Source organism: Atractosteus spatula, chromosome 26 (genome assembly GCF_055471065.1).
Source record: "Atractosteus spatula isolate fAtrSpa1 chromosome 26, fAtrSpa1.hap1, whole genome shotgun sequence".
In the NCBI taxonomy this organism is placed as follows: domain Eukaryota; kingdom Metazoa; phylum Chordata; class Actinopteri; order Semionotiformes; family Lepisosteidae; genus Atractosteus; species Atractosteus spatula.
The window spans coordinates 10,137,543-10,163,420 of NC_142731.1; the positions used below are offsets into that span (position 1 = coordinate 10,137,543).

General features: G+C 50.1%; 3 protein-coding genes across 9 annotated transcripts in view; 1 reads left to right on the forward strand and 2 right to left on the reverse strand.

The window, feature by feature from the left end:
• Positions 1 to 15,582, reverse strand: part of LOC148814834 (zinc finger protein Aiolos-like) — a 44,137-nt gene extending 28,555 nt beyond the window's left edge. Inside the window, exons 1-3 of one of the 6 annotated variants that reach the window (XM_088906398.1) lie at positions 15,479 to 15,582; positions 8,599 to 8,667; positions 6,864 to 6,995 (exon numbers count right to left, since the gene is read on the reverse strand). In XM_088906398.1, the coding sequence (XP_088762524.1) occupies positions 6,864 to 6,995; positions 8,599 to 8,667; positions 15,479 to 15,485 (208 nt within the window). In that variant the 5' untranslated portion in view covers positions 15,486 to 15,582. Of the gene's footprint in view, positions 1 to 6,863; positions 6,996 to 8,598; positions 8,668 to 14,656; positions 14,739 to 15,478 lie in introns of those variants that run through there. The other 5 variants (XM_088906400.1, XM_088906399.1, XM_088906397.1 and 2 more) reach the window with 5 other exon arrangements.
• Positions 15,583 to 16,347: 765 nt separating this feature from the next.
• Positions 16,348 to 22,752, reverse strand: LOC148814835 (von Willebrand factor C domain-containing protein 2-like). The gene is made up of 3 exons (XM_088906407.1): positions 21,733 to 22,752; positions 19,949 to 20,078; positions 16,348 to 18,737 (listed from the first exon to the last, which is right to left on the reverse strand). The coding sequence occupies exons 1-3, from the start codon at positions 22,168 to 22,170 to the stop codon at positions 18,532 to 18,534; spliced, it is 774 nt and encodes a 257-aa protein (XP_088762533.1). The 5' UTR covers positions 22,171 to 22,752; the 3' UTR covers positions 16,348 to 18,531.
• Positions 22,753 to 22,892: 140 nt separating this feature from the next.
• LOC148814836 (C1q-related factor-like) lies at positions 22,893 to 25,674 on the forward strand. 2 transcript variants are annotated; one of them, XM_088906404.1, is made up of 3 exons: positions 22,893 to 23,485; positions 24,326 to 24,495; positions 25,265 to 25,674. In XM_088906404.1, the coding sequence occupies exons 1-3, from the start codon at positions 22,976 to 22,978 to the stop codon at positions 25,302 to 25,304; spliced, it is 720 nt and encodes a 239-aa protein (XP_088762530.1). In that variant the 5' UTR covers positions 22,893 to 22,975; the 3' UTR covers positions 25,305 to 25,674. The 2 variants fall into 2 exon arrangements, with proteins under 2 accessions (XP_088762530.1, XP_088762531.1); XM_088906405.1 differs by lacking the exon at positions 25,265 to 25,674 and having other exon boundaries at positions 24,326 to 24,671.
• Positions 25,675 to 25,878: the final 204 nt, after the last annotated feature.

Genomic DNA, 25,878 nt, shown 5'->3' on the forward strand with positions numbered 1-25,878 from the left:
AAGGCAATTATTCTTGGCGAGGTTCACAGTGAGCTTATTCCCAAAGCATAAGACATATTATGGGATACACTCCACTGCACCCCATACATGGACAGTTTAGAGATGCTAATTAACCAATTAAAGGTGGGAGGACACTGGAGTGTCCTGGGGAGTCATGGAAGTGTGGAACAGGAGGCTTGGGCGAGGTGAGTAAGTCACGCGCAGCAGAACCGTCCCCTCTTCACCTCACAAGAAAGCTGCTCTAACCCTAGCAGCACGAAGACAGGTGTTGTCCTGCTGGGGTGTTGAAACATCAAGACTGAAGGACAGGAAGCAGGAGAGCTGACAGGACTGGACTGATGTAGCACCAGGCAGGCGGGCTGCCAGCAATCACTACCAGTACCAGGAGTTCTATAGCAACCAGATAATCCCGCCCAGACAATCACACTAGAATTGACTTCGAAGACCCTGGGTTTGGGCATACACACACCACATATTAAGATGTACTCTCCGTCTTCTTGTTCTTATCAATTCTAAAACTAAAAAAAAAATACTTTGCAAAATATTTCTTATACAGTACATGTGTGCTCCAAGACCGTGAGAGAGTAAGAAAAATAAAAGCACCCCAAAACACCAAAAGAAAGCTACAGAGAGAAGAAGCTTCTGCAGGGCCAAAGAGAAAATGCAGATGGATATATAAACAGCAGCAGCTTGTCCAATTTGTCTACAGCCAGATTTTCATAAGAAACTAGAATAAAAAAATTGCTCAACAAATCCAAAATTTCTGAGGAGGGGGGCTCCTTCCTGAGTTGTGGTAGGTCTTCCAAAGCAGCTCGCCCACCCCTATGAGAATTCACGATTCTGCCTCACCCCAACACCACCACCTCCACTGCAAACCCCAAAACCCCAGAAATGCACAGGCAATAAGAGCTAAACAGCCCCTCTGGCCCCTCCAGGAGCCCCCCGTGCTCCCCGGATCTCATCCTCACACAGAGCGCCTGCGACAAACCACGCAGACTGCAAGCTGTCTGTCTCTATAATCATTTTATTGTTTTATTCTGCGTCTGGTTTGAGGTTTTTCTTTTACCTTGGCCTGATAAAGGTCAAAGATATGAGCATAACATTATGAAACAGGGCTGGAGGAGTGGGCTGCAGCTGAAGACAAACCTTCTGCACATTACTACACAGATACACAGACATGCATGTGCAGAGGTCACACATCTGCAACGCGATCAAGCGTGGCAAACAGCAGACACAGAATGGGTATGACGCCTGAAAACCCCTGGACAATGGCTTTACGACTGTGTTATGAATTTGTTCTTGCAGATATCCAGAGGTTATGGTCGTATGTGCATCTGTACTTCAGCTTTTCCAGAGTTCGTCATTAAGAATGATCATTTACATGTGCAGAATTGACTTCAAAGAGCCTGGCTTCGACAGTACACACTTCACGCAATACGCTGTATTCTCCGTCTTCTTGCTCTTGTTAATTCTAAAACTAAAACTTTGAACAATACTGAATTATTCATCAGTAGATTTTTCTTACAAATGGATTGTGAAAAAATAAATGGAAAGTTCTGAATCATGTAAAAAGGCTTTCAGTTTCACATTTCGTATATGGTGACTGATTGACTCGTAGAGGTTTAATTTGAGGGGTGAGCACAGGCAAAGCATTTACATCTGACTACACTGACACAAAACACAGGCGTGCTTTTGTTGAAATAAGAATAAGAGGAAGGTACTGCATGCTCCTGAACTGGAATAATGACTTCAACCATGAACTGCGTGATTCTAGGGATAATTCCCCACTTTACTACGCTGAATTGGAAAGCAGAAGGTTTAAACAGATGTCAGTGCAATTATATAGCAAAGCCAGAGAGAACAGGAACAAGTCAGTCAACTGGAATTCAATGAACCCAAAAAGGCGAAAATAAACACAAGATAAATAGTTATTCTTTCGGCTGTTTGTGTGCATGATGTCATTTGACAGGTATCGTGCAGAGACAGACGCCAACAACAAAATGTGCTTCTCAGTCTTTAAATGTGTTTTCATCTGGACGGCTTCAAAGCCCCGGCGGGGGGCCTGCAGCAGGGGATTCTGAGCGCTCAGACGAGACCCCTGCCCTCCAGGTGAGGGTTCGTCCGCCTTGCGATGTGAAAAGAGGAACAACAAAGGCGACGAGCACAGCCGAGGCGCGAGCGGCGCTCCTCTAACGTACCACGGAAACTGCAGCCGGGGGGCTCAAAGGCTGCCAAAGGAAGAGCGCGCTCGTCAGAGAGCCCCCCGCGGAGCTATCGCGCCGTCATCGGGCCTGCGGGGGGAGGGGGTTAGGGGCTGCACACCTGCAGACACACCTGCGGGGACAGAGCAGGAGGACAGCTCCCCAGCCTCCCAGGCTCTCCCTGCCTCCCTCTCACCTTCGGCACCGCTTGACGCCTTCAATGGCCTTCGCCACGCCAGAGGTAATATTTCCATTTCATTTTTTCTGCTGTTTACAACACACGGGCCTAGATGCTTTAATTAGGATTCCTTGAGCTGAATTATTTCTTGTCATTTGTTGAAGTCATCTGTTGCAGCTAGTCACATTTTTGTGTGTTCTTTGCAATGGCAAACTTTGGGTATTGGCTCCTCCCCTATGCCACCTAAAACTCTAAGACTCCAAAGACGATCCAGCTTAATTGCAGCACCCATGATAATGCTTCCCCTTTGTGTTTTGAGCAGAGAGGAGATTAAGAGCCTCTGCCCTGTGCTCAGAGACCGGATGCAGCACCAGGACACTGTGGCTCGGAAAACAGATCCAGAAACCAGTTTCAACTCCAGCACCTAATTTCACTTTCCGCGGCAGAACATTTTCAAAATGCAAAAACACCCCATAAAACCGGAAGGGTCACTCATGAGGGTCCGCAGTCCGAAGGAAACCGCATGCAAGAAGATTTCCTTGCGAGTGCCACTGCAGTACTGATGAAAAGGCTGAAAGGCCTGCTCCCTGCAACCGGTCAGCAAGAGCTTCAATCGGCCACCCCGCCACCTCCGTGGGAATGGGGAGACTATGGAGAACGGTACCTGATCTGGGCTGCTAAGGCACTGGCCCCAGCAGGCTGGGGGTTAATGAGCGACACTCTGCTGATGCAAGACAGCATCCTCCCCACCAAGAGATGGGGTTAGCTCTGGGCTCGGGAGATGCGAGGCTCTGATAAAGGCGCACTTCCTTTCGAGGCACGAAACAGCACGAGCTGTGAGCAGTGCCGCTGGAACCTCAGCGAGCACCATGGCAGGGCTTCAGCACTCCCATTGCACTCCAGCCCGAAACACACACAGCCCCCCTCCCTCCCCCCCTCCCCAGCACCCCCACCGACCCTCCCCCGGCGCGCGAGCTTCTCAACACCATCCAGAAACCACAGCGTGGTTAGAAAACGCGTGAAGAGCTGCAAAAACAACTTGTGCACACACACACACGAAGAGAGAGAGCTGAAGTGTGATGGAAACTGTAACAAAAAGCATCATAAGTCCCTTTTAAATATAGTCCAGGGCCACAATGCCCCCATTTACAAGAATGACTCGCGCCATCTCTAGAGCTGCGCCCTCGGTCCTGCAGATTTCTGATCGACTGTGCCTGCGGGCCCTGCAAACGTTCCACGGGTTTAAGTAGAAAAATTTGGGTTTTTTTTCTCAGAGCGATTGTGTTTCCACCACCATGGTTTGAATATAATAGTAATCATTGAAAGGTGTTAACCTACAGAAGTGACTATTGTGGCCAGGGCAATTAATTTATTACCTGCCTCTTCAGAAAGGTAGCTGGGGGAGTTCAGTTCATGTCGCATAAAGGTTGCACCTGTGTCAAAAGATCTGAAAGCCATCCCAAAAAAACAGCCTGACAGAAACAAAGGGATTTTTCACTAATAAAAGTGGTCTGTTTGCAGGTCGCTGGGTCTGGCTCATGTATGTTAATTTCCATCATATAATCTTCACCTTCTGGGAAATCATAAATGCACCGCTCATGCATGAACACCTTGTGCGAGAGAAACCCCTTCACTGAGCTGAGACAGAGGTGTGCTGAACAGAGATAGCGTGTAAGATGTGGGTGAAGTATGACTGGAACTGTAGCATTTACTGCTTTTGAAATGGTAAAAAAAAAATACACACACTTAAGATATTTATAAAGTCAGACAGAATAGCTTGTCTGCTAAGTTTCCTTCTTTCGTCAATCTGTTTTCCGTTTTTCTTGCTCTCAAGGGGAACTTCTAGCAAAAATTACTCTGATATTCGCTACCTTGAGTGGTTAACCTTAAAATACCAATTCAAGTGGGTGGGCAATTATTTTGTTTACAGGGGTTAGATTGAATTCATACGTTTTAAGAACGCATCGATGTTACACAAATCGAGAAAGGATATGACAAAACAGAAGGAGATGAAGGACAAGAAAAGGGCTACATACACACCCCAGCAGTACCTTCTGTACAGTTTTATGCCTAAAAGTAAATGCTCAGAATGCATCCCCAGGGAGAGACAGAGAGGCCATGTTTACCCGAGACAGACATCACCCTGTAGTGTCTGCAATGCTTTTGAAAACTTTTATCAATGAATTCAACAGCTCGCTCAAATCTAACTTTATATTAGGAATGCCATCACACAGGGCACTCTTCTTGATCCTGTTCTTTTGAGTTTCCTTGTGCTACTACTGTATGAAATACTTCTATGGTAACAGTTAGGTATGGTATCAGTTTCTATTATTTATGCTGATGACACCCAGATTTATGTTTGCACGAAACCTGACATTAATCAGACACTATCTGCCTTGTCAAACCGCTTATATTACATTATGTGAAAAACTGGATGCAAAATCTTTTTTTAAGTCTCAGCTCTAGCAGGACCAATGTTATGCTGATTGGCTATCACCTCTGCAACTGTGCAAATTTTGTTCTGAAAGTTGATGGTGTAGGAATCATTTTAAGCAAGCAGGAATATATATTTGCAGCATTGCAGAGATGTATTTTTTTATCTTCATAAAATTGCTCATATCTCATCGAGTGTGACCCAGCCTGATGAGTAGAAGTTGATTTTCTAGGCTTCGTTACAGTAATGTTGTGCTTGCAAGTACATACAGTACAAACATCTTCTTAAGTTGCTGTACAATATGTTCAGAACTGCTTGGAGCTAAACTGAAATATAAAAGCATGAGCACACTGCCTTCCTGTTGATTTCCCAATAAAATTCAGAACACTGCTGCTCACCTTTAAAGGCTTGAACAGCCTGGCACCAGACTACATCAGTGATCTGCTAACACTTGCCCTGGCTCTTGGACTCTTCGACTTCTTTTGGTTTCCTGTATGAGGCACCGAACCCCTGGGAGACCATGTGCTGTTGCTCCAGGACTATAGAGTGATCTCCCACCCCCAGAGCAGATCTTGCAAATCAGTCTGCATTTTTAAAATTCAATTTAATGCACTTCTTATTATTTTGGCTTAGTATATTGTACTAGATGTTTCTAATGTGTTTGCTATTACTTCCTTTTATTGTGAAGTGCTTTCAGAGATGACGCATTTTGAAAGGCGCTCTATAAAATAAAGGATTGCACTGTGCCATGTAATGATCTTTTAATCATGTGCGAGACTGAACAGATCAATCATAGCAGCTAAGGATTCTGCAGTGAAAGAAAAGATCAATCACAGCGCCCTGTAATCAGACATCCCCTCTTGGGGAGCTGCTGCCTCGACAGTCTGCTGCAGAGCAGGCTGGGAACAGGCCCTGGCTCCCAGCCTGCAGTCTCAGCACCAGCCCACAGGAAGCACAAGAGACAGCGAAAGGAAACCCTGGGACTAGTGTGAAAAAGAAGTGTTTTTTTGTCATTTTCCCATCCGGCTGTGCTGTGGTCATGAGCCTGTGGAGGCACGCTGCTGCAGGTATTTTTGAACATGGCTGCGGAAACCAGCTCAGAGTGCACACAGACCCCATTAAAAGCAGGCCATCTGCACTGATCCACCCCGAGCTGCCCGAGTACCCCCACCAGACACTCCAGTGAACAGGAAGCTTAATGCCTAGCAGGATGGTCCAGTTCCATGTTTTGCGGGAAGTTTCGGTCTTTTATTTAAGACCCTCCACTACAAGGTAAATCGTTCTCATAAGCTCCATTAATTTTGCACAAACAGAGCAAACATGACTATTTAACACACTGCTGCTGTGCTTCACCAGCACTGTTTGCTATTTGTCAGGGCTCATGGTTCATGATGCCTGAAAAGAGTCAAATCGCTGTGCAATGGGAAAACTCAGTACTGCAGCAAAGCACAGCGGCGAGATAGCAAGGGGTCCTGTATTTCACCCAGAAGAGTGGTCGGTGCCCTGGTGAATGTGACCTAAGACATTCCAGAGGGGTCCTTACCCGCCAATTATCCAATTTTACAGACCAATTGTAGCAGCAAATGCACTAGAGGTGCGCCAGAGGTGCTTTAGGAGACTGAACACGGTTTATCGCTAACCTTTGTTTGGGGAAATAAGTTAAACATCAATGACTCAGCATACATCCACAGATTTCTTTTGAGGCAAAGAACCTTTCTTTGATTTAGAAAATAATTGCTTTTTTCATTTAAGACAGAACAATCAGTAAATCGATTCATCTCTCACAATCTGTTGTGAAGGGATGTCTTTTTTTTTCTGCGCCCAGGTGTGCAAGAGGTGTCTTCACCAGCAACTGTGAACCATACGTATTCCACAGAGCGTTTTTCAGAGGCCTTTTATTTTCATATCAGAAGAGTCTGCATGACTTGCCCCAACTGATAACGCAGCTGTGACAGGATTATTATCTGCTCAGGAATCCCCCAGAGACTCCGAGAGAGAGCAGGTTTGTGCTGAGAGCCCGCGCGTCTGCACACTGCTTTAAGTACCGCACCTGGGTCAGCGTCTGCATCAGCTGAGGGGTCAGCGCAGTCGCCCTCTGTCTCTTGGTCTGAGGTCTCGCCCTCCTCGTGCTCCTCTTGGGTGCGCTGGATAGACAAATCTGTGCCAACTGTTGGACTGTCTGCTGGAACATGAACCACAATTAGCTTTATCCATCCACCAAATGGGAAAAAGAACGCCAAACGGTCAAACCACAGGGGTATTTTAAAATGATGCTGCTGATAGTGCACTGGAATGTAGTTAAGAGGAGTCACTAATGTTTCTTACCAATACTATTCCGTTTGAGGTCTTATGATATTTAATGCATGTTGCACACAGATAATTAACCAACTTTGTGAACTCAGGTCTGCAGTCTCGTTCAGATCAGTTAGCCATGCTGCTGCACAGATACAGGGATACAGGGAGATGAAGAGTGGGTTTGCTGCTGGGATCTACACTGGTGCTGATGAGGAAGGTTAGTAGACCGCGACCAAGATGCCCTCCTAGAGTACTTACAATGAAGAGGACACATTAAAAGAGCTTGCAGAAACACTCGAAAACTATGAAATCTGACTGGGTACTGGAGAGAATATCTGAACGCCTCCAGACATTCCTCTCAGTTGTGAGGTCATTGTAGCTACCAGTGCAGGTCAGATTAGGGTGCCCCAATGAGATGTGATCAGTTTAAATATAGATCCAAATGGCAAAAAAGCAGGGCAAAAAAAAATTAAAAGAAATCATAGTAAGACTCAACACAAGCCAGGGTAGAAAAACAGAAAAAATTGAAAGGAACTGAGCAGAGAAAACCTCCTTCAGGAAATGTTACTATATTAAACCCAAGGTATAAGTTAATAAATTAGTTTTGCAGTGTGATGAAAGCATGTGGTTATCGTGTTTTGTATGTAGAATTTCTTCTACTCTGCTCCACATTCAATTGTGGGCATTTGTATTATTTCAGACATCAACACGGGGGACCTAGAAATGGTTGTTTTGGAGATTCCCATGTAAAAATCTACAATCCAGTATGGTCAGACTGCAATATTTAAAAATCTTATTAATGTGAAAAAGACAGGTTTCGGCAACAGTTAAGTTTAATTAAATTACACTATAATTTAAATACTTCACCTAGTTATTTTATATTTTATACAAAGGTATAGAAGTAAAAGTCCTGATATTGAATTGCAAAAACAACCTTTCATTTTAATGTGTGCATTTAAGGATCAAACAATTGATTTCTCTGGGATTCAAAGACTTCAATTATAGTTCATTTTGCACTGGGGACTGACAGGGTCAAAGAATTGAACCTTTTAGCCTTGAACAGAGAATTCAGAATCAACAGTGAAAAGCAAACCGATGGACCCCAGCGCACACTAAAGAAAAGTACAAAACTACTTCTTTATGCAAAGGATTCTGGGGTCTGGAACACACTTTCCAGCCAAGTAACCTGTTTCCTTGGATCAATTTGCTACTAGCAGCCAAATTAACGAAACAGGGCTAATGGGCTCCTCCATTTTGTAACCCATGTAAAAACAAGAGCCTGTTTAGGACTCACGACAAGGCCTTGGGGCTCCGGCTCCCCCGCGCCCCCGAGCTGAGAGAAGCAGGCAGGAAATGGAGGGCTGCACCAAGGCCCTGCCCCTTACGCCGCGTTGTCTGTGGCCAGTGAGGCCGAGCCACCCGGGAGAGCGGGTGACCCGGTCTCGTACGCAGACAGAGGGAAATCACACCGGCGAAAAGCACGGACATACCTGCCACAGGCGCCTGCTCCTGCGATTCGCCCGATTCCATGTTCACGGAGGCCGTGGTGGAGTTCTCTTCTGGGACACAAACACAAAAGCAGGAGACTCGTGAGATGAACAGATGACAGACCCTCAGTAATAATAAACGAGCACCCCGACTTCCTCACCCGGACCCTCGGTACCTCTAAAAAAGATTTCCCTTCAGCCTGGCACCCCATGGTGTAAACACCAGCCTGGGTCAGACCCTGCTTCTCCCACTAGGCCAAGGAGAGTCTAACTGCACAGTGTTCCTCTGCGCTGCCAGACACACCTCTCGCACACACTCACACGTTCGGATACAGGAGGACACCTGAATGACTGTAACGCTCTTCTAAATCAATTCCATCTTATGTGCTTTGCAAAAACTTTCTTCTCTTTTTCAAACTACTATTTACAATACAATTTATTTAGAACTATTTAATTATGAGGAAAACACAAAAGGCCGAAAATACAGAAAATCCAAGGAAGAAAACAAGAACCTTCACAGGAATAAACAAAACTCTTAACGGCAGTCTCTAGGTACGTGAATATGCACATGCACACTGCTAACTCGTCTTCCACAATGTACTACAGACACCGATGTCCAAGTGCTGGCAGTCCAGGGCCACATTTCCAGGGCAGAAAAGATGCACAACTGGGGAGGAGGTGTGTGTTGCCAGCTTTCAGCTGTCTTTGAACACACAATCACTTTCTGCTAACAGTGGAGTTCTTCAGCACCTATACTGAAATGGTTGGGTGACATCCTCCGGTCCATTAGCCACTAATTACCCAACAGCACAGACAGGCCAAAAGGTCTCCTCTTGAGTGTAACCCTTCTTGTGTTATTATGTTGTAGAGCAGTGCTTCCCAGTTCTGGTCCTGGTGAACCACTCGCCTGTTGGCTTTTGTTCCAGCCGAGCCTCCAGTCACATAATCAAGCCCTTCATTGACTTACTAATAATGAGATCAATTTGAACTGTTTGTTCCCAGCTCTTAAACATGCCGGAGCTTTAACCATTTTGTAATTTTTTCAAATAAAAATCCCAGACTTGTGACTGGAAACAAAATGTAAATATTCAATTGAAGCACCTTCTTAGCTCAAGCAAGGCATCAGTGATCTAATGAAAGTGGGCTGGAATGAAAAGCAGCAGGTGTGTGGGGCACCAGGTACAGGACTTGAAACCCCTGCTTGTAGAGAATGAAAATATCATTCTCTCTCGAAGCCTCTGTCTAGGTTGTGCTTCCAAATCTTCCAATAAGCTTACACCCGAAGAAGGCTCAACAGCCGAAACGTTGTTTTCTTTCTTCTCTTTTCAGCATGGAATAAACCTATTACTTGTTCCAAATATATACAGTATAGGCTTAGACACATATGAACACTGAACACACAAAAGTATAAACATACGTATCTACACTTTACTATATAGCAACCCTTAATAGGTTTCCTGATCATTGCTCCTTCCACACCACGTATTAAATAAATCCCTTATGAGAAACACAGACCTTGAGAGAAGTGATACTGGAGTGATACCTGAGCAAACAAAATCTACTGCTGCTGCTGCTGTCGACAAAACAACAAACATGCTCCCGGCACCCAACTCAAAATCCTATCTTCATTAAAAAAAATGCAAAAAAATACACCAGTTCACAGCTCTTAGTCACCTCTTTTGAACTTTCGTGCATCAAAGGCAAGGAAAAAACCAATCCTAAAAAGTATTCGGTGCTGAAGCAATGGTATAAATTGTCAGGCCCTATGGTGTGTAGGAGGCAGCCGCTAACCACTACTTGTGCTTCACCAGGATTACTTAACCTCAGTAAATAAGTGGAGCTTTTTTCCCTCAACAGAACTGTGGAAACAAAGAGCTGTGACTCTCATCTTACCGCTCTGGCACAATAGCACAATGCTTCTGACAGATGACTGTGTTTGAACGTGAGTCTCAGCCTTTTAAGTAGGTTATATCAAAAGCAGGTCACACTTGAAACCGTATTGTCACGGTCATATGAACTGGCACCCTCCAAATGAGGGAGGGAAAGTTTTCGAAAGTGTACTTATTGACAATGAGGTTTCTTCCACCTTTACTGAAAATCCCTGGTTTTGCTGTAGTTATAACATTGTAGATATAAATTGCACTCTTTAATCAGAGAACTGCAAATCCTAATTACCACTTGCTTAAGTGAATGGGTATTCAATAAACTAACTTCAGCCTATCACTATCAAATAAGTGCTGGAAGATGCTATGCATTAAAGTCAGCCAGTTATAAGCACTGCCTTCCAGTTCCCTCACCAGCAACGAGGTGCACAAGACACTGTAAGAGAGAAATCAGCTGTATAGGCTTGGGAGCTGCTTTGGAATAATGAGGTTTTAAATCTACTAAATTCAAGATTTGTTTCGCTCAGCGGACACCTTTTGTGCAAAAAGAACACAAACTAAGCTATAAATGGCTATAAAAAGACGCAGAAGCAGTCAAAAAGGTTTCAACTGGGCAGGAAAATCGGTCTGTAAAAAACAATACAGTCATACTGCCGAAATCAATTCGGAACAATGAACAGTACGGCCCTTTCAGAACTTCAACAGAGCTACCGGGTCGAGCGAGGCCTGGAGAGACTCCAGCCTCCACCGCCGCCAGCAGCACTAGGAATGTGCTGCAGTGTTGATCTGAGTCAGGTTCTCCTGAAACCCTGAAGGCGCAGCAGCAGTGCCTACTGCGAAACAGACCTTCAAACAGGAGTGGAAACCACGAGCAGAAAAACAAATTTAGGACAGGAAACAGGAGGCACTTCTTTACAACAGGGGTCATGGGATAAATCGCACAGCTGCGCTGCTGAAACTAGCCGCTGGGATCCATGCAGAAACAGGTGGACCAGACGGAGGAGCGACAAAACGAGCACTAGGAACCGACTGGAGCCCTGCTCATCTCTTACGACCCTCCATGCCACAGTAACAGAACCATCGCTCTTTTTCCGTTTTTTTTCTCTGCTTTTCGGACATTCACATGTGCTCAGAACGTTGGGGCTGGAAAAAACAGGTGGGAACTCCAAACACTAACACGCCAACCTGCAGTTCAGATTTAACCCTGTGATGGCATAAACCACCCACGCACAAACTAATTACAGTGCATCTGGAAAATCAGTGTAAACTCCAGAAAGAAAAGGAGTGTAAGTGTCACAGGGGGGCTGTGCTGCCTCTCACAGTTTTGCCCACTCTTTCCCCACACACAGAGACTTTCAAGAGCACTGTATTTCGGTTAGAAAGTGGGAGTGTGGTCACCAGGCTTCTCATGCAGAGAGCTCTAACTGCCTGGGAGTTGTTAGCATGTGCACACACAACCATGAAGAGCAGCGAATCACACATCATGTTCACGAGAATTCACACCCCCCTTCACACGAGAAAAGTTTGCCACCTTTTCCATGAAGTACTGAACGCCGCAGCAGGCCACAGGGCAATGCACAGCACCGAGCTACAGCACAGAGCATCACCCTGGCTCGACAGCTGATTTACTTTAAGGGGAAGCATGCATATTATATCAACGTACTTCACTATATATATATACACACACACACGCAGGCACAAAATGCTTCAAAATGCTCTCTGCAAGATATTCTAGGAGCCTTAACAGTGCAAAACAAGATTTCGAAGACAGAAATCTCAAATTCGGATGACACTGCTCCCCAAGTACTGGATTCAATAGAAAAACAAACACAGGAAATAATTATGGGACTGAAGAGGTTCATCACCATAAGAATGACATAAACTGTAACTGTGAACGGGTTTAGTACATCCGAAGACTCAGGAGCATTCCTTTTCAGCGCGGCCTGCACTCATGAAGGAATAAACCTGTTACTTGTTCCTTTGCAGCCTACGCACGCTGACGCAGCTCCCCACCTGAACTACTACTGCACTCAGAACTGGGACTCGAGGTTATTGTTGAAGGGCAGTTCCGGCCGCAGCACACAGCGCAGACCCTCCCTTCACAGTTGACATGCACGTCTTGCAGGTCACTCCCATCGCCAGCTCTCCGATATTGACTTCTGGCCGGTTCGTTCAATCGCACTGCGCGACTCGCCCCATCCTTTCTGCTGCTGCTGCCGCGGGTGGAGCTGTGTGGAACTGCAATGGCTGCCCTCTCAAAGGCGCGAGTAGCCCGGGGCCTGAACGCCTTCGGCAGTAACGGGGCAGAACTACTTTCCGCCGTGGGCTGGCGCGATGCTGGGGGAGGCGGTACGTGGAGGCCCGGGGGCCCGCGGCCGCTGGCTTCAGCCTGTGCCGTTTTCACGCAGTGTACCTGCGGGCCGGGTCGAGCTATAAATACCGCGCTTCAGAAACACCGACGGCTCCCGCAGCGCCCACTCGGAACCGCGCGCCCACCGGAGCGGGCCGGGGCTCCACGGGCGCGCGCGCTGGAAATTACTCGCAATGCGCACGCGCTAAAAACACGAAGAAACACCGCACGCCGAGCTGTGAAAAAGCCTCGACTGTCAAGCCTCCACACACACACACAAACCAGAGCTCTTTAACAAGCGAGCAGACACGCGCGCGTCCTGATGTGCTTCAGCACAGCCCCGACAGCGCGCGGCCGGCCTCCCGGCTCGCGTCGCGCCTTCTGCTCGGCGCGCGCGCTTGTCCTGCCCGCGGAGTCGTTGGCAGGAGCTGAGCGAAAACGAAGCTCAAAGCGCCAGCGGATTGGGGTTAGCGAGTCTCAGAAAGCCGCTCACACAGTCGTGGTATTGCTTGTCTGCACATTGCATGGGCTGCTTGAGCTGGAGACAGTCAACAGGCGCGTTGGTGGCTCAGCTCCAGCTGCGGCGGGGCCCTGCCCCTCCTGCCTGCAGGCAGCCCCGCTGGCCGCCTCTTCCGCCTCCGAGAGCGGGACTCCGACCAGGGCACCGGGCACAAACCGGACGTGTCGGGCACAGGCCGCCGAAGGCCTCGGCGCTGCAGACCCGACAGGGGCGAAGAGCGCTGTCGTGGCGACGCCACGGGGCCGGGACTGAACCTGTCATTCTGCGACTGCACGATTCCGTCGCCTTGTGTGTTTAACCCAAGAGGTTATTCACAGTGCATGCAAGAGGACACGAAAGGTCTACAAACCGGGGGAACAGGCAAATAAGCATCACGTCTGCCCCCGTATGCTTTCAGACTTTGTCAAGAGGTTTTTTTTTAGTTGCAGAAAACCAATGACAGGCCTTTCCCTCACACCCGGGCTGTACGGGACACACGCGTCTCCCCCAGCTCAGAATTCACCGTGTTCACGGGAAACAAAGCTTTAGGTTTTTTAACTTCAGGTTAAAACGTTGCTGGACAATGAACTGCGATTTCAGAACAAGTTTCACCTGCGGCCCGACCGAAGTGATACTGGAAAGTGCAGCACCGGCTGACCCGAAGGCCGGTGAGCAGAGTCGGGCCGGACCGGAACCCGACCCAGAGAGTCCACAGCCTCCAGGCAGAGCTGAATCAGAAATACGGCATAAAACCCCCCCACTGAGATAGTTCAATCCTTCCTTCTCAGCAGCCAGTTTCTCTACCTGCTGTGTCAAATAAATCCAGGTGCCGCTTGATCGAGATGCCCTGCCCGCTTTCTCGCTCGGATCACCCCACACACCCCTGCAGATGTATTTTTGTGAGAAAGTTTCAACAGTCGTACAAGAACCGCGGCAGGCGAAACCTCGCGTCAGCTGAAACAGACGACCGGCGAACCGACGGCCCGACTCGCAATCATGCTCCCTGCAGCTGCGGTCGGGTACAGCGGACGTCTCTCCGTCAGCTGCGTATTATTCCGACTTTACCCTCCCGGGACGTCCCGCGGGCTGAGGGCTCTCTCCGAGACGCGGAGAGCTTCCTGATCAGAGCGATTGCCTATCGATACCTGCTTCACATGCTTGCCATTAACAGACGCTTATTAGCCATCTTCCCTGTTGGGTTTTTACATGTGCCACAGAGTCTAGGTGCAGAAACAGTAATTTACGATCAAAGTCTGAGTAATTTACAGTAAAATCATTCCAACCTCTAAAAAAAAAAATGCAAATTAAACATCAAACCCCATAACTCACACCCTCCTTCCCCTTTATCATCTTGACTTCATGAGAAACAGAAGACTCCTGGGCTTTTTTCGGGATGACTAACCACTTTCTGATACACTTGATCTGACACACTGGCGGGTATCACAGAGGCACAAAGCCGACTCTTCGCCGACTTTAGATGTAAGGGAAGGGTGATCCTCCCCAGTGAGCAGTATCAAGGTGATCGCATTAAAAAAAAAAAAAACACGGCAGGGATGAAAATCGAAGAAATTGCCGAATGCAAGCTACCTGTCCAATGCGCACACCTGTTCTCTTCGCGATCAAACAAAATCCACCTGTCGCTCCATCCCTCGCCAGCGCACCGGCTGACATCCAGACTGTTCGTGCGAAGGGCTCTCAGGACTCGCTTACCGGCAGCGGGAAATTGTAACAGAATCTAATTGAATCAGAATTTTTTTTTTATTTAAAAAAAGGAGGGGATCAATAAGGCTTTTCTAACCTTTTGCCCCCAAAGTACCACTCAATTCCCAACTTCCCAAGAAGTATCAGTGTCTAACATTCAAAAATAAAACTCCGCACCTCTGTTTCCTGCCGTAATGTGCCCAGCTGTCGTGTTGATTGATTATTTAAACGCACGGCTGACCACGGCGACAGTCCGCCGGGGCTCCACACTCAGTACGAGGGGTGCGGCGCCCCCAGGACCAGAGGCAGGGGTCCGCCACACCGTCCCTCACTTTCTCCCCATCTCCGCCCGTCGCTCTCACACCCGCTCCCTTGTCCATTTCTACCCGTCGCAGTTCACAGAGTTTTTCCGCTCAGAAAGTGCGGCTCCGCTCCCGCTCCGTCTCCTACCTGCCATCGCCGCGGTGTCCTCGCGCCGCGCCGCGCTCTCGGGAGCCGTTTGAAATTGCCTCGCTCGCCTCGAGACTCCGCCGGGGACCGCCGCGAGATTCCCTTCTCCACGCCTGGAGCTCGCTGGGGCTTGGATACGGCGCTGCTGACGTCACACGCTATCCCTTGGAGACGGGCGTCTTAAAGGCGCAGCGCACTAGAGACAGGCGCGGCGGCTCTCGGTCGAGGAGAGATTCTTTCCGACTTTCCATCTCATTTTGTATTGTGTCTCTTTAACCTTTTAATAAAAGTTTGTTTTAAAATTGGATGGATATTTATGGAGTTTAGCTCCGCGACTGTAAACCCTGCCAGAGTGCAGTCGTGAATTTCCAGCTCTACCACGCTAAAAGCAGTTTAACAGATCAACAGATTTGAGTTTCCAAAGTACGGTACTGTAGATGCCATGCCTTTAAACGTTCTTCATATACAAACCACGCATTTTTAATATTTAAGACATAATGCCCACATATATCTCGTTTTTTTATTGAGGGATACATGTAGGTGAAGTACTAAGACATCTCTCGGAAAATAAGTCTGGAAGGAGACACGCTGTGCTCCTCTCTAGCCCACCGCTTCCACACCTGCTCAGACCCAGCGGACTCGCAGCGGCGCATTGCGCCCCCTAGTGGCCGCCGGTGAACACTGCGGTTACAAACGCAGAGGCAGAAGCCTCTAGTAACATCACAAGCAAACCACAGAGGCTTTTCGGTAAACGAACACTTAACAACAGCACCTTTTTTAATTACATTCGCCGGCCATCACTGACGCCACCTGCGGTCCATTAACTCGGGGGAAAAAATGCTTATTCCAAAGTTAATGCTGTGGTCAGCTGGGAAATGTAGTTTATTTTTTTCCTTTTTTGGAACTACAGTACATATTTTATTTGATGAAAGTTACAGAGAATAAAGTCTGTAGTCTGTGGGAAAACCCGGCTCTTAAGGACCAACTCTACCCTTATCCTAGATTGTCACTATTCAATTCATATATATAAAGAAATGTTACCAGTTCATGCAAGTTCAAGGTCTTTATTACTTGGCGTTAGTACAAACTCATTCACTGCTGTATTTACATATGGGGTCATTCATAGTGTTGCACTATTGCACAGCAGTGTGGTGTGCTGTGGGTTTTACAGAGCTGTCAGTCAGACTCCCAGTGCACTGCAGTCTGATCCGCTCCAGGTGTGACAGTGCTGTCAGTCAGACTCCCAGTGCACTGCAGTCTGATCCGCTCCAGGTGTGACAGTGCTGTCAGACTCCCAGTGCACTGCAGTCTGATCCGCTCCAGGTGTGACAGTGCTGTCAGTCAGACTCCCAGTGCACTGCAGTCTGATCCGCTCCAGGTGTGACAGTGCTGTCAGACTCCCAGTGCACTGCAGTCTGATCCGCTCCAGGTGTGACAGAGCTGTCAGTCAGACTCCCAGTGCACAGCAGTCTGATCCTCTCCAGGTGTGACAGGGCTGTCAGACTCCCAGTGCGCAGCAGTCTGATCCGCTCCAGGTGTGACAGTGCTGTCAGTCAGACTCCCAGTGCACAGCAGTCTGATCCGCTCCAGGTGTGACAGTGCTGTCAGACTCCCAGTGCACAGCAGTCTGATCCGCTCCAGGTGTGACAGTGCTGCCAGTCAGACTCCCAGTGCGCTGCAGTCTGATCCGCTCCAGGTGTGACAGTGCTGTCAGACTCCCAGTGCACAGCAGTCTGATCCGCTCCAGGTGTGACAGTGCTGACACTCAGACTCCCGGTACGCAGCAGTCTGATCCCCTCCAGGTGTGACAGTGCTGCCAGTCAGACTCCCACTGTGCAGCAGTCTGATCCACTCCAGGTGTGACGGTGCTGTCAGTCAGACTTCCAGTGCACAGCAGTCTGATCCGTTCCAGGTGTGACACTGCTCCCAGTCAGACTCCCAGTGCGCAGCAGTCTGATCCGCTCCAGGTGTGACGGTTCTGTCAGTCAGACTCCCAGTGCACAGCAGTCTGATCCGCTCCAGGTGTGACAGTGCTGTCAGACTCCCAGTGCACAGCAGTCTGATCCGCTCCAGGTGTGACAGGGCTGTCAGTCAGACTCCCAGTGCGCAGCAGTCTGATCCACTCCAGGTGTGACACTGCTGTCAGTCAGACTCCCAGTGCACTGCAGTCTGATCCGCTCCAGGTGTGACAGTGCTGTCAGACTCCCAGTGCACAGCAGTCTGATCCGCTCCAGGTGTGACAGTGCTGTCAGTCAGACTCCCAGTGCGCTGCAGTCTGATCCGCTCCAGGTGTGACAGTGCTGTCAGACTCCCAGTGGACAGCAGTCTGATCCGCTCCAGGTGTGATTGTGCTGACACTTAGACTCCCAGTGCACAGCAGTCTGATCCGCTCCAGGTGTGACAGTGCTGACACTCAGACTCCCAGTGGGCAGCAGTCTGATCCGCTCCAGGTGTGACAGTGCTGCCAGTCAGACTCCCAGTGCGCAGCAGTCTGATCCGCTCCAGGTGTGACAGTGCAGCAGTCTGATCCGCTCCAGGTGGGTTCAACCAGCCCTCTGCACTCTATACACATTTTACCTTATTTAGAATAACACAGCACAGTGGCATAATAATCGCACATATGCAAAATAAAATAAAACGCAAAATACATCTTTGCTTTTCTGCCTGATCATTAGTTTGTGCGAGAGCCATAAGCTTGTCAAACGTGGAACGGATCAATAATCGGTTCGACATTCCTGGAGAGGAAATTTAAATTTTCAGAAGTGGCTCGTCTAAAACGGTTTAGCAACAACAAGCAAGATTTTGTCTTTCTAAAATCGAATACCCGATGTTTATCTAAACAACAGATGAGGGAGAACGGGTTCTCCTGCAGGTGTAAACACCTGACGTGCTATCCTACAGCAGGAAACACCGGGGCGCGATGGGCACTCAGCCGGGCGACAGCGGGGTGAAGTGCGAAAGAAACAGCGCCATCTGTCAGTCTGGGCGGCGGGGACACGTCTCAGTGTACTGTGCGCGCACCTGGCCCCATGGCGCTACCTTCCTTCGCGCAGCTACGGGATCTCCACCGACTCGGGGAAGAGCGGCGTCTCCATCTGCTCGCGCCCGCCTCCGCGCGGCCGGTCACGAGTCTGGCAGGTCGCCTGGTGCTGGATCTGCCACGTGCCGTCCTTGTAGGCGCAGAAGCAGACCGTGCGGGCGTCGACCTCCACGCGCACCCCGGCGGGGATGATGGTGTTTCCGGCGAAGCAGTTGGCCCCTGGCGGGGACAGAAACAGCCGTCAGAGAAAGAGCCGCGGGCAGCCTGCGCCTGCTTTTTAACGAAGAGATTTCTGTGGCTTTTTGTGACACATAGGTTTTCAAAACAGTCGGCAATTAATATAGCATACGCCCAATCAGTGACCGATATAACTGGTTTCCTGACACATTCTACACGGTTATAAATGTGTCGTGAAAATGCGGCGCATCCTTTTTACACGCGTTGATCAGGCGGTAACTGAGCCCCGTGCCACATTTAAACCGCTCGTCGGAGCCTTTGAAGTCGACCCCCTCGGCTGTTAATTTTAACTTGCCTTGAGATGTTGTAGCATGAATTAAAAATACACCAGCGCACGTACAGAAAAACGGCCCGGGAGGGACTGGGCTTGGTGCAGCTTCTTCAAGACAGACAGCACCCGGCCCCGGCTAGACTCTCGGCACGGGACGCCTGTCCCGCCGGCGCGTGAAGCGCGAGACGATGTGCACGCGCGCAGAGCAAGAGAGGGCGCCAGACACGAGTGTTTTAGGGGGATGTCGGCGGGTGGGAGCGCGCCAGCCGGCTCCCAGGTTGTCCTCCAGTGTCGTGCTCACTCCTGTCTCACCCTGACAAGACAGGACTGGGCTGCTCTCTCCAGGTACTGTGCTTAATAATAATTCCTGACACTCATATAGAGTCGAGCCAGCAGCCATGTCACCCTGCAGCTCCCAGCTGGCAGCCCACTGGAGCTCAGCAGGTGTGAGCCTGGTCAGTACCTGGATGGGAGACTCCTGGGAAAAACTGAGATTTTTGCTGGAAGAGGTGTTAGAGGGGCCAGCAGGGGGCGCTCACCCTGCGGTCTGTGTGGGTCCTAATGCCTCAGTATAGCGACGGGGACACTATATAGGCCATGACTGGTAAAGGCCAGGGTAACACCCCTACTCTTTTTGAGAAACCCTAGGATTTTTAATGACCTCAGAGAATCAGGATCTCATCCAAAGGACGGCACCTTTTTACAGTATCTTGTCAGTGTGTGTACGTCACTGTGTGTGTCAGTGTGTGTGTGTAGAGTGTATGTGTCAGTGTGTGTGTGTGGAGTGTGTGTATGTGTCTGTGTGTCGCGTGTGTGTGTCAGTGCGTGTGGGTCAGTCCGTGTACGGAGTGTGTGTGTCAGTGTGTGTGCGGAGTGCATGTGTGTCAGTGTGCGTGAGTGTCAGGTGGGACAGGCAGGTTACCGTTCTTGCAGACGGGACAGCAGTGATGGGGCTCGAAGGTGGGGTCCACACAGTGCAGAGCAGGACACTCGGCCACAGTGCAGTACACCTCCCTGTTGGCCCCACAGCGACACCTCTCGCACGGGGACAGCTGCAGGGCGAGAGCACAGAGTCCCGGGACAGGCTGGGTGTGAGCCGGAGTGAGCCCACCCTCGCTGCCCCCCAGCCAGCTCACTGCACACTGCGCCAGAGCAGGGGGCTGATGACATCATTCCCTGAGAACTATCGACCCCATTCATCAGCTCCTCTGTTAGCTGCCCCAGTTCCTCTGCAGTCTGTCACCAGGGTTTTGACACGGTTATAGAAGAGGTTCCTCTGGGCTAAGACCACGACAGCCCTAGAAATAACCTGCTTGACTCCGGGCTTGGACCATGTGAGAGCACAGCTGTCTTACAGAAAAACCCAGTTAGGCTCAGTCACACACATGGCAGATGCTGTTTTAAAGAATATAACTGAACTATGTGGTCACAAACCTTTATCAAATGTACTTTCCCTTTTAAAAAGAAAATAATAAACTTGGGTGGTAAACTGCGCTTACAAATTCTATAAACACAGACGTGTGAGCATTCGTCTCAAAACTGGACGAAAGTTAACTGTTACTAAATGAGCTGATTCAGCTCAGAAGTTACTTCACTATTCAAGTTCAAAACAGGAAAGAATGTTGCACAAACACTTCTGCTCTGGATTGCATTATATCTTTGCTACTGCAAGTGTTAGTGGTTCAAATCTGAGCCGAGCAGTGCATGGCAGGGCAAAGCGAAGCTCTGCTCACAGCCCTGTGCACCATCCCAGCTGCTCTCACCAGTGCGGCAGCTACTCCGCTGCTAGGAGAGTCTCAAAACAGCAGCTGCAGCAGGAGCTCTGGGCAAGCAGACCATCTCCTCCACAGACACAGACCTCTGCAGAACACTCACTCTGCAGGAGAACACTCACTCTGGAGGAGAACACACACTCTGCACGAGAACACTCACTCTGCACGAGAACACTCACTCTGGAGGAGAACACTCACTCTGCACGAGAACACTCACTCTGGAGGAGAACACACACTCTACACGAGAACACTCACTCTGGAGGAGAACACACACTCTGCACGAGAACACTCACTCTGCACGAGAACACTCACTCTGGAGGAGAACACACACTCTGCACGAGAACACTCACTCTACACGAGAACACTCACTCTACACGAGAACACTCACTCTGCACGAGAACACACACACCTGCATGAGAACACACACACCTGCAGGAGAACACACACTCTGCACGAGAACACTCACTCTACACGAGAACACTCACTCTGCAGAAGAACACTCACTCTGGAGGAGAACACACACTCTACACGAGAACACTCACTCTGCAGGAGAACACACACCTGCAGGAGAACACACACCTGCAGGAGAACACTCACTCTGCACGAGAACACACACACCTGCAGGAGAACACTCACTCTGCACGAGAACACACACACCTGCATGAGAACACACACACCTGCAGAACACACACTCTGCACGAGAACACTCACTCTGCAGAAGAACACTCACTCTGGAGGAGAACACACACTCTACACGAGAACACTCACTCTGCAGGAGAACACACACCTGCAGGAGAACACACACCTGCAGGAGAACACTCACTCTGCACGAGAACACACACACCTGCAGGAGAACACTCACTCTGCACGAGAACACACACACCTGCAGGAAACACACACACCTGCAGACGCACTGTGCGGCACGGCGACTCACCATGAACTCCTCCAGCAGCCGGTAGGTCCGGCCCCCGTACTCGCACACCTGCCGCACGGCCTCGCAGCGCGGGCAGCAGGTGCGGAAGCTCACGCGCGTGCACCTGGGGTGGATGCGCGGGCACCGCGGCTTGACGCAGATCGGGCCGTCCTCCGTGCAGGTGCAGGGGCACGCCCGGGGGCTGGGGCGGTAGGTCTCGCCCAGGGCGTACACGAAGCCGCGCTCGTCCAGGCACCACTTGCCCCGGTAGTCGCCGAAGTCGTAGTCCGCGTCGCTCTTGGCGGGGGAGGGCTCCCCAGCGGCCCCCTGGGCGCAGGCGAGCAGCGCCAGGGCGGCCCACAGGCAGCCGCGGAGGACGGGGGCGGCCGGGGCCCGGGCAGGACGAGGCGCCCAGTGCCCGCGGCTCAGCGCCGGCCGACAGCAACCGAGCTGGAGCATCGCTCAAATGTGCGACTGAGGCCAACTGCTCTCAGGTCCTTTCTCAAGCTCTGCCAGCCGGGGATTAAAAAGCCCTGCGAACTGTGATGGTCACATGGCCGTATAAAATAATGCCCACACGCTGGGCGCACGCGTTATTTTCCACTGCGCCTGAGACTGGCACCGGTGGCACGTGCAATCGATCCTGTACACGAAGCAGAGCGAGGAATACCGGGGGAGGTTCACGAACACACAGAAAAGACTTCCAATTCCCTCTCACAGCTGGCACAACATCTGTTGTTTTCCTTGCCGGATTGTAGGTTGAAGGTCATCCATTCACCATTCTCCGAAACGTCACTGCTAGACCTCTGATGCAAATTGATTTGCTGGCTGACCAGAGAGCGTGTTGACCTGGATTCGGGGATTTAAAAATAGATTTTCCCGCACGGAGCCAAATGTCGTTCTGGGCTCCGGGTGTGGGCCAGCGACTTGCTTCTCTCTGCCTTCTGGCCGTGTGGCGCCGAGCGAGTGGGCAGCCGTGCCCGGCTGGGGCCGCCACGCAGGGTTATTCCAGTGCAGTGGAAGTCAGAAGGAGGGCAGAGTACGGTTCAGCAGGAAACAGCCGGAATCTGCTCATGCTCACAACTTTTCTGAAACCGGGAAGTTGGGTGGGCTTTGCGTTTCACAATTAGAGCCGGCACATGGCTTGTTTGCTCACATCTTTGTCGAGTCAGGTTTCAGGACCGTATGAGGGACAGAAAAAGGGTTTGCAGAGACAGAAGTGGGAAGGTTATCCTGAGGTCACTGAGGTTTGGGTGCTTATAAGATGGGAGTCCCGGGAGGCAGCTGTCCGCACGGCGCAGGGATGGTGGCTCTGCAACTGCTCCTCCTGCTCTCGCTGCTCGCTGCGTCCTCGGCCTCCCAGCAGGCCCTGGGCTCCTGTCGCATCGTCTGCGACCCCCCCGCCTCCGACGACGGCAGGGCGGCCAGAGGGGAACACGGTGTGGTCGTCCCTCTCTCCACCGGCGCCCCCGGACCACCAGGGCCAGTGGGTCCCCCCGGCAAAGTGGGGCCAAGAGGCTACCCTGGACTGCCGGGGCCCCCAGGGGTGCCTGGCACTGCCACACGCCCCAGGATCGCCTTCTACGCGGCCCTCTCTGAGCTGTTCACTCAGCAGGACGTCCTGAAGTTCACCGACGTCATCACCAACCTGGGCGCCGACTACAGCCCCGCCAGTGGCAAGTTCACCTGCAGGGTGCCGGGGGTCTACTTCTTCAGCTACCACATCCTGAAGGACGGGGAGCAGATGTGGGCCGACCTCATGCTGAACAACCAGGTAAGCAACTCCTTGCGTCTGGTGCTTGTGTACTCCGGGCACAGAGCGGGCAGCACAGTACAGAGAGGGCAGCACACAGAGAGCAGCACAGGCAGCACAGCACAGGCAGCGCAGAGAGGACAGCACAGCACAGAGAGAGCAGCACAGGCAGCACAGAGAGGACAACACAGCACAGAGAGGACAGCAAAGCACAGAGAGAGCAGCACAGGCAGCACAGCACAGGCAGCGCAGAGAGGACAGCACAGCACAGAGAGGACAGCACAGGCAGCGCAGAGAGGACAGCACAGCACAGAGAGAGCAGCACAGCAGAGAGCAAATTCATTGCAACACTTTGGGACTATAACCACTGGACTGTACACATTCATCTTAAGCCCATTCCCTTAGCACAGAGACCAATCACCAATTCTTAATTCTAGTTATCATGTCTTTGGAAGGGCTGATGTGGAGAGCCGTCTTGGCCTTCTCGACATGCTGCTATAACTTTCCTCTGTCTGCATTTTAAACGAACCGCAAACAGGTTTCATCTTGGTTTTCCTGTTAAAGGCTAAAGGTTAAAGGCGCCAGTTCGACAAGAGACAGAACAGGTGTGAGGTGAACAGTTTTATTCTTCAGACAACAATTCGCTTTAAAACTGAAGTTATAATTTGGGGGAGAGAAAAGTGAGGAGTAATTTAAGCACAAGAGTAACCGGATTTGAAGATCTTTTCATGAACTAAGACCCGGATTAAAACTAATGGGAGAGAGGAGTAACGGTACATCTGAATGAGCACTGACAGGGCGGGGAGGGACACCGAGATCACTTCCTAAACGGCAGACACAGGTATCGCCCGGTCTCCGCAGGTCTACGCAAGCTCCACCGCGCAGGACGCCAGCAGCAAATTCGACACCGCGGCCAACAGCGCCGTGCTGCAGCTGAAGGCTGGGGACGAGGTCTACGTGAAGCTGGATGGGGGGCAGGTCATGAAAGACGGCGCCCAGGGCAGATACAGCACCTTCTCCGGGTACCTCCTGTACGAGGACTGAAACCCCCCCGTCTTCTCCGCCGCACGCCTTCGACCTGCCGCGCAAGAGTCTTGCACAGCTGCGCGGTGTCTCCTGCCTTGAGACCTGTCTGTAGCCACCAGTATACAGTATATGAATGTGAGCGTGGCAAATTAATCAATAAAGCCCTTGCCCTGCTCCACCTGTTTCCGAGATCTTCTGTTTGTCTGTTTTGCAAGCCTTTACTAACCGCCACCCCACTTACAAACGATCAGCGAACAATTAGAAATGAGAGGCCAGTGCCTCTCCGGTCCAGCAGGGGGCGAGCGCTCCGGTGGCCCGCCGTCCCTCCCCGCCCGCTGATTGGCTGCCGCGGTCAGCAGGCTTCCTGCTATGTGGCGCTCGGGGCGTCATGTGCCGGAAGAGGCGCTGGGGCTCGTGCTGGTCGGGTTGTGTGTAGAAATGGAAGGGAAGCGCACGCGGCGGAGTTTCCAGGCCGGAACAACAGCACTTCGCTCATGTGAGGCGCAGTGGCGCCAAGCGGGGCTTCTTGAACAGTGGCAAAATAACCAATAATAAAACGCCATTAGCTCTGCGAAAAGAAAAAAATGATTTAGAGTTAGAATAAGCGTTAATAATAAACTGAAGTGTCAGCGCAAAGCATTTCGAACATATAAAGTGAAGAGTGATTTAGAGTTTAGTCATAATTATCCAGAGATCAGTTAAGTGACTTCAAAAGTAGTACGATTTAACATGTTTTCTTCCATTATTAACACCCTTTTTACGCTGCTCACACAGGGACTCCAGTATAGTTGATGACCCCTCCCATCTCCCATAAAATCTTTGCCCTCCTACCATCTGGGAAAAGATATCGCAGTGTACGGGCCAGCTCCACCAGACTCTTAACAGCTTCTTCCCGCAAGCTGTCGGGCTCCTCAACACCCTGGAATCTACTTTCACCCACTCCAATTCCAGAAACAGGGTTTTAATCCCCCCAGTGGGTTGTGTATATTGTATTATGTATTTGCCTTGTAATTTGCACTATCTGCACTTGGCACTATGTGTATCCTGTCTACAACGTCTATGTCAGTGTCCTGTCTGTCCTGCCTGTATTTGCAGCGTGGACGAGGAGGAGCGATAGTTCCTTCCACTGTATACTTGTATACGGCTGGAATGACGAATAAACGTGAACTTGAACTTTTAAAAAAGCAGCCTTTTTTCTTTTAACACTTTCAACAAACAATATCCTACTGTCTCCATCTTCACATATCCAGTCTCAAACTCTGCAACAGCTTCATAATGAAAAAAAAATGCTTAAGGGTTAAAAAAAATAAAGAAAACGGGATTAAAGACCGTATCCAGAAAAATAATCCATCTGTTTAAAAGTACGGGGAAGTATTTCTTCCTTATGT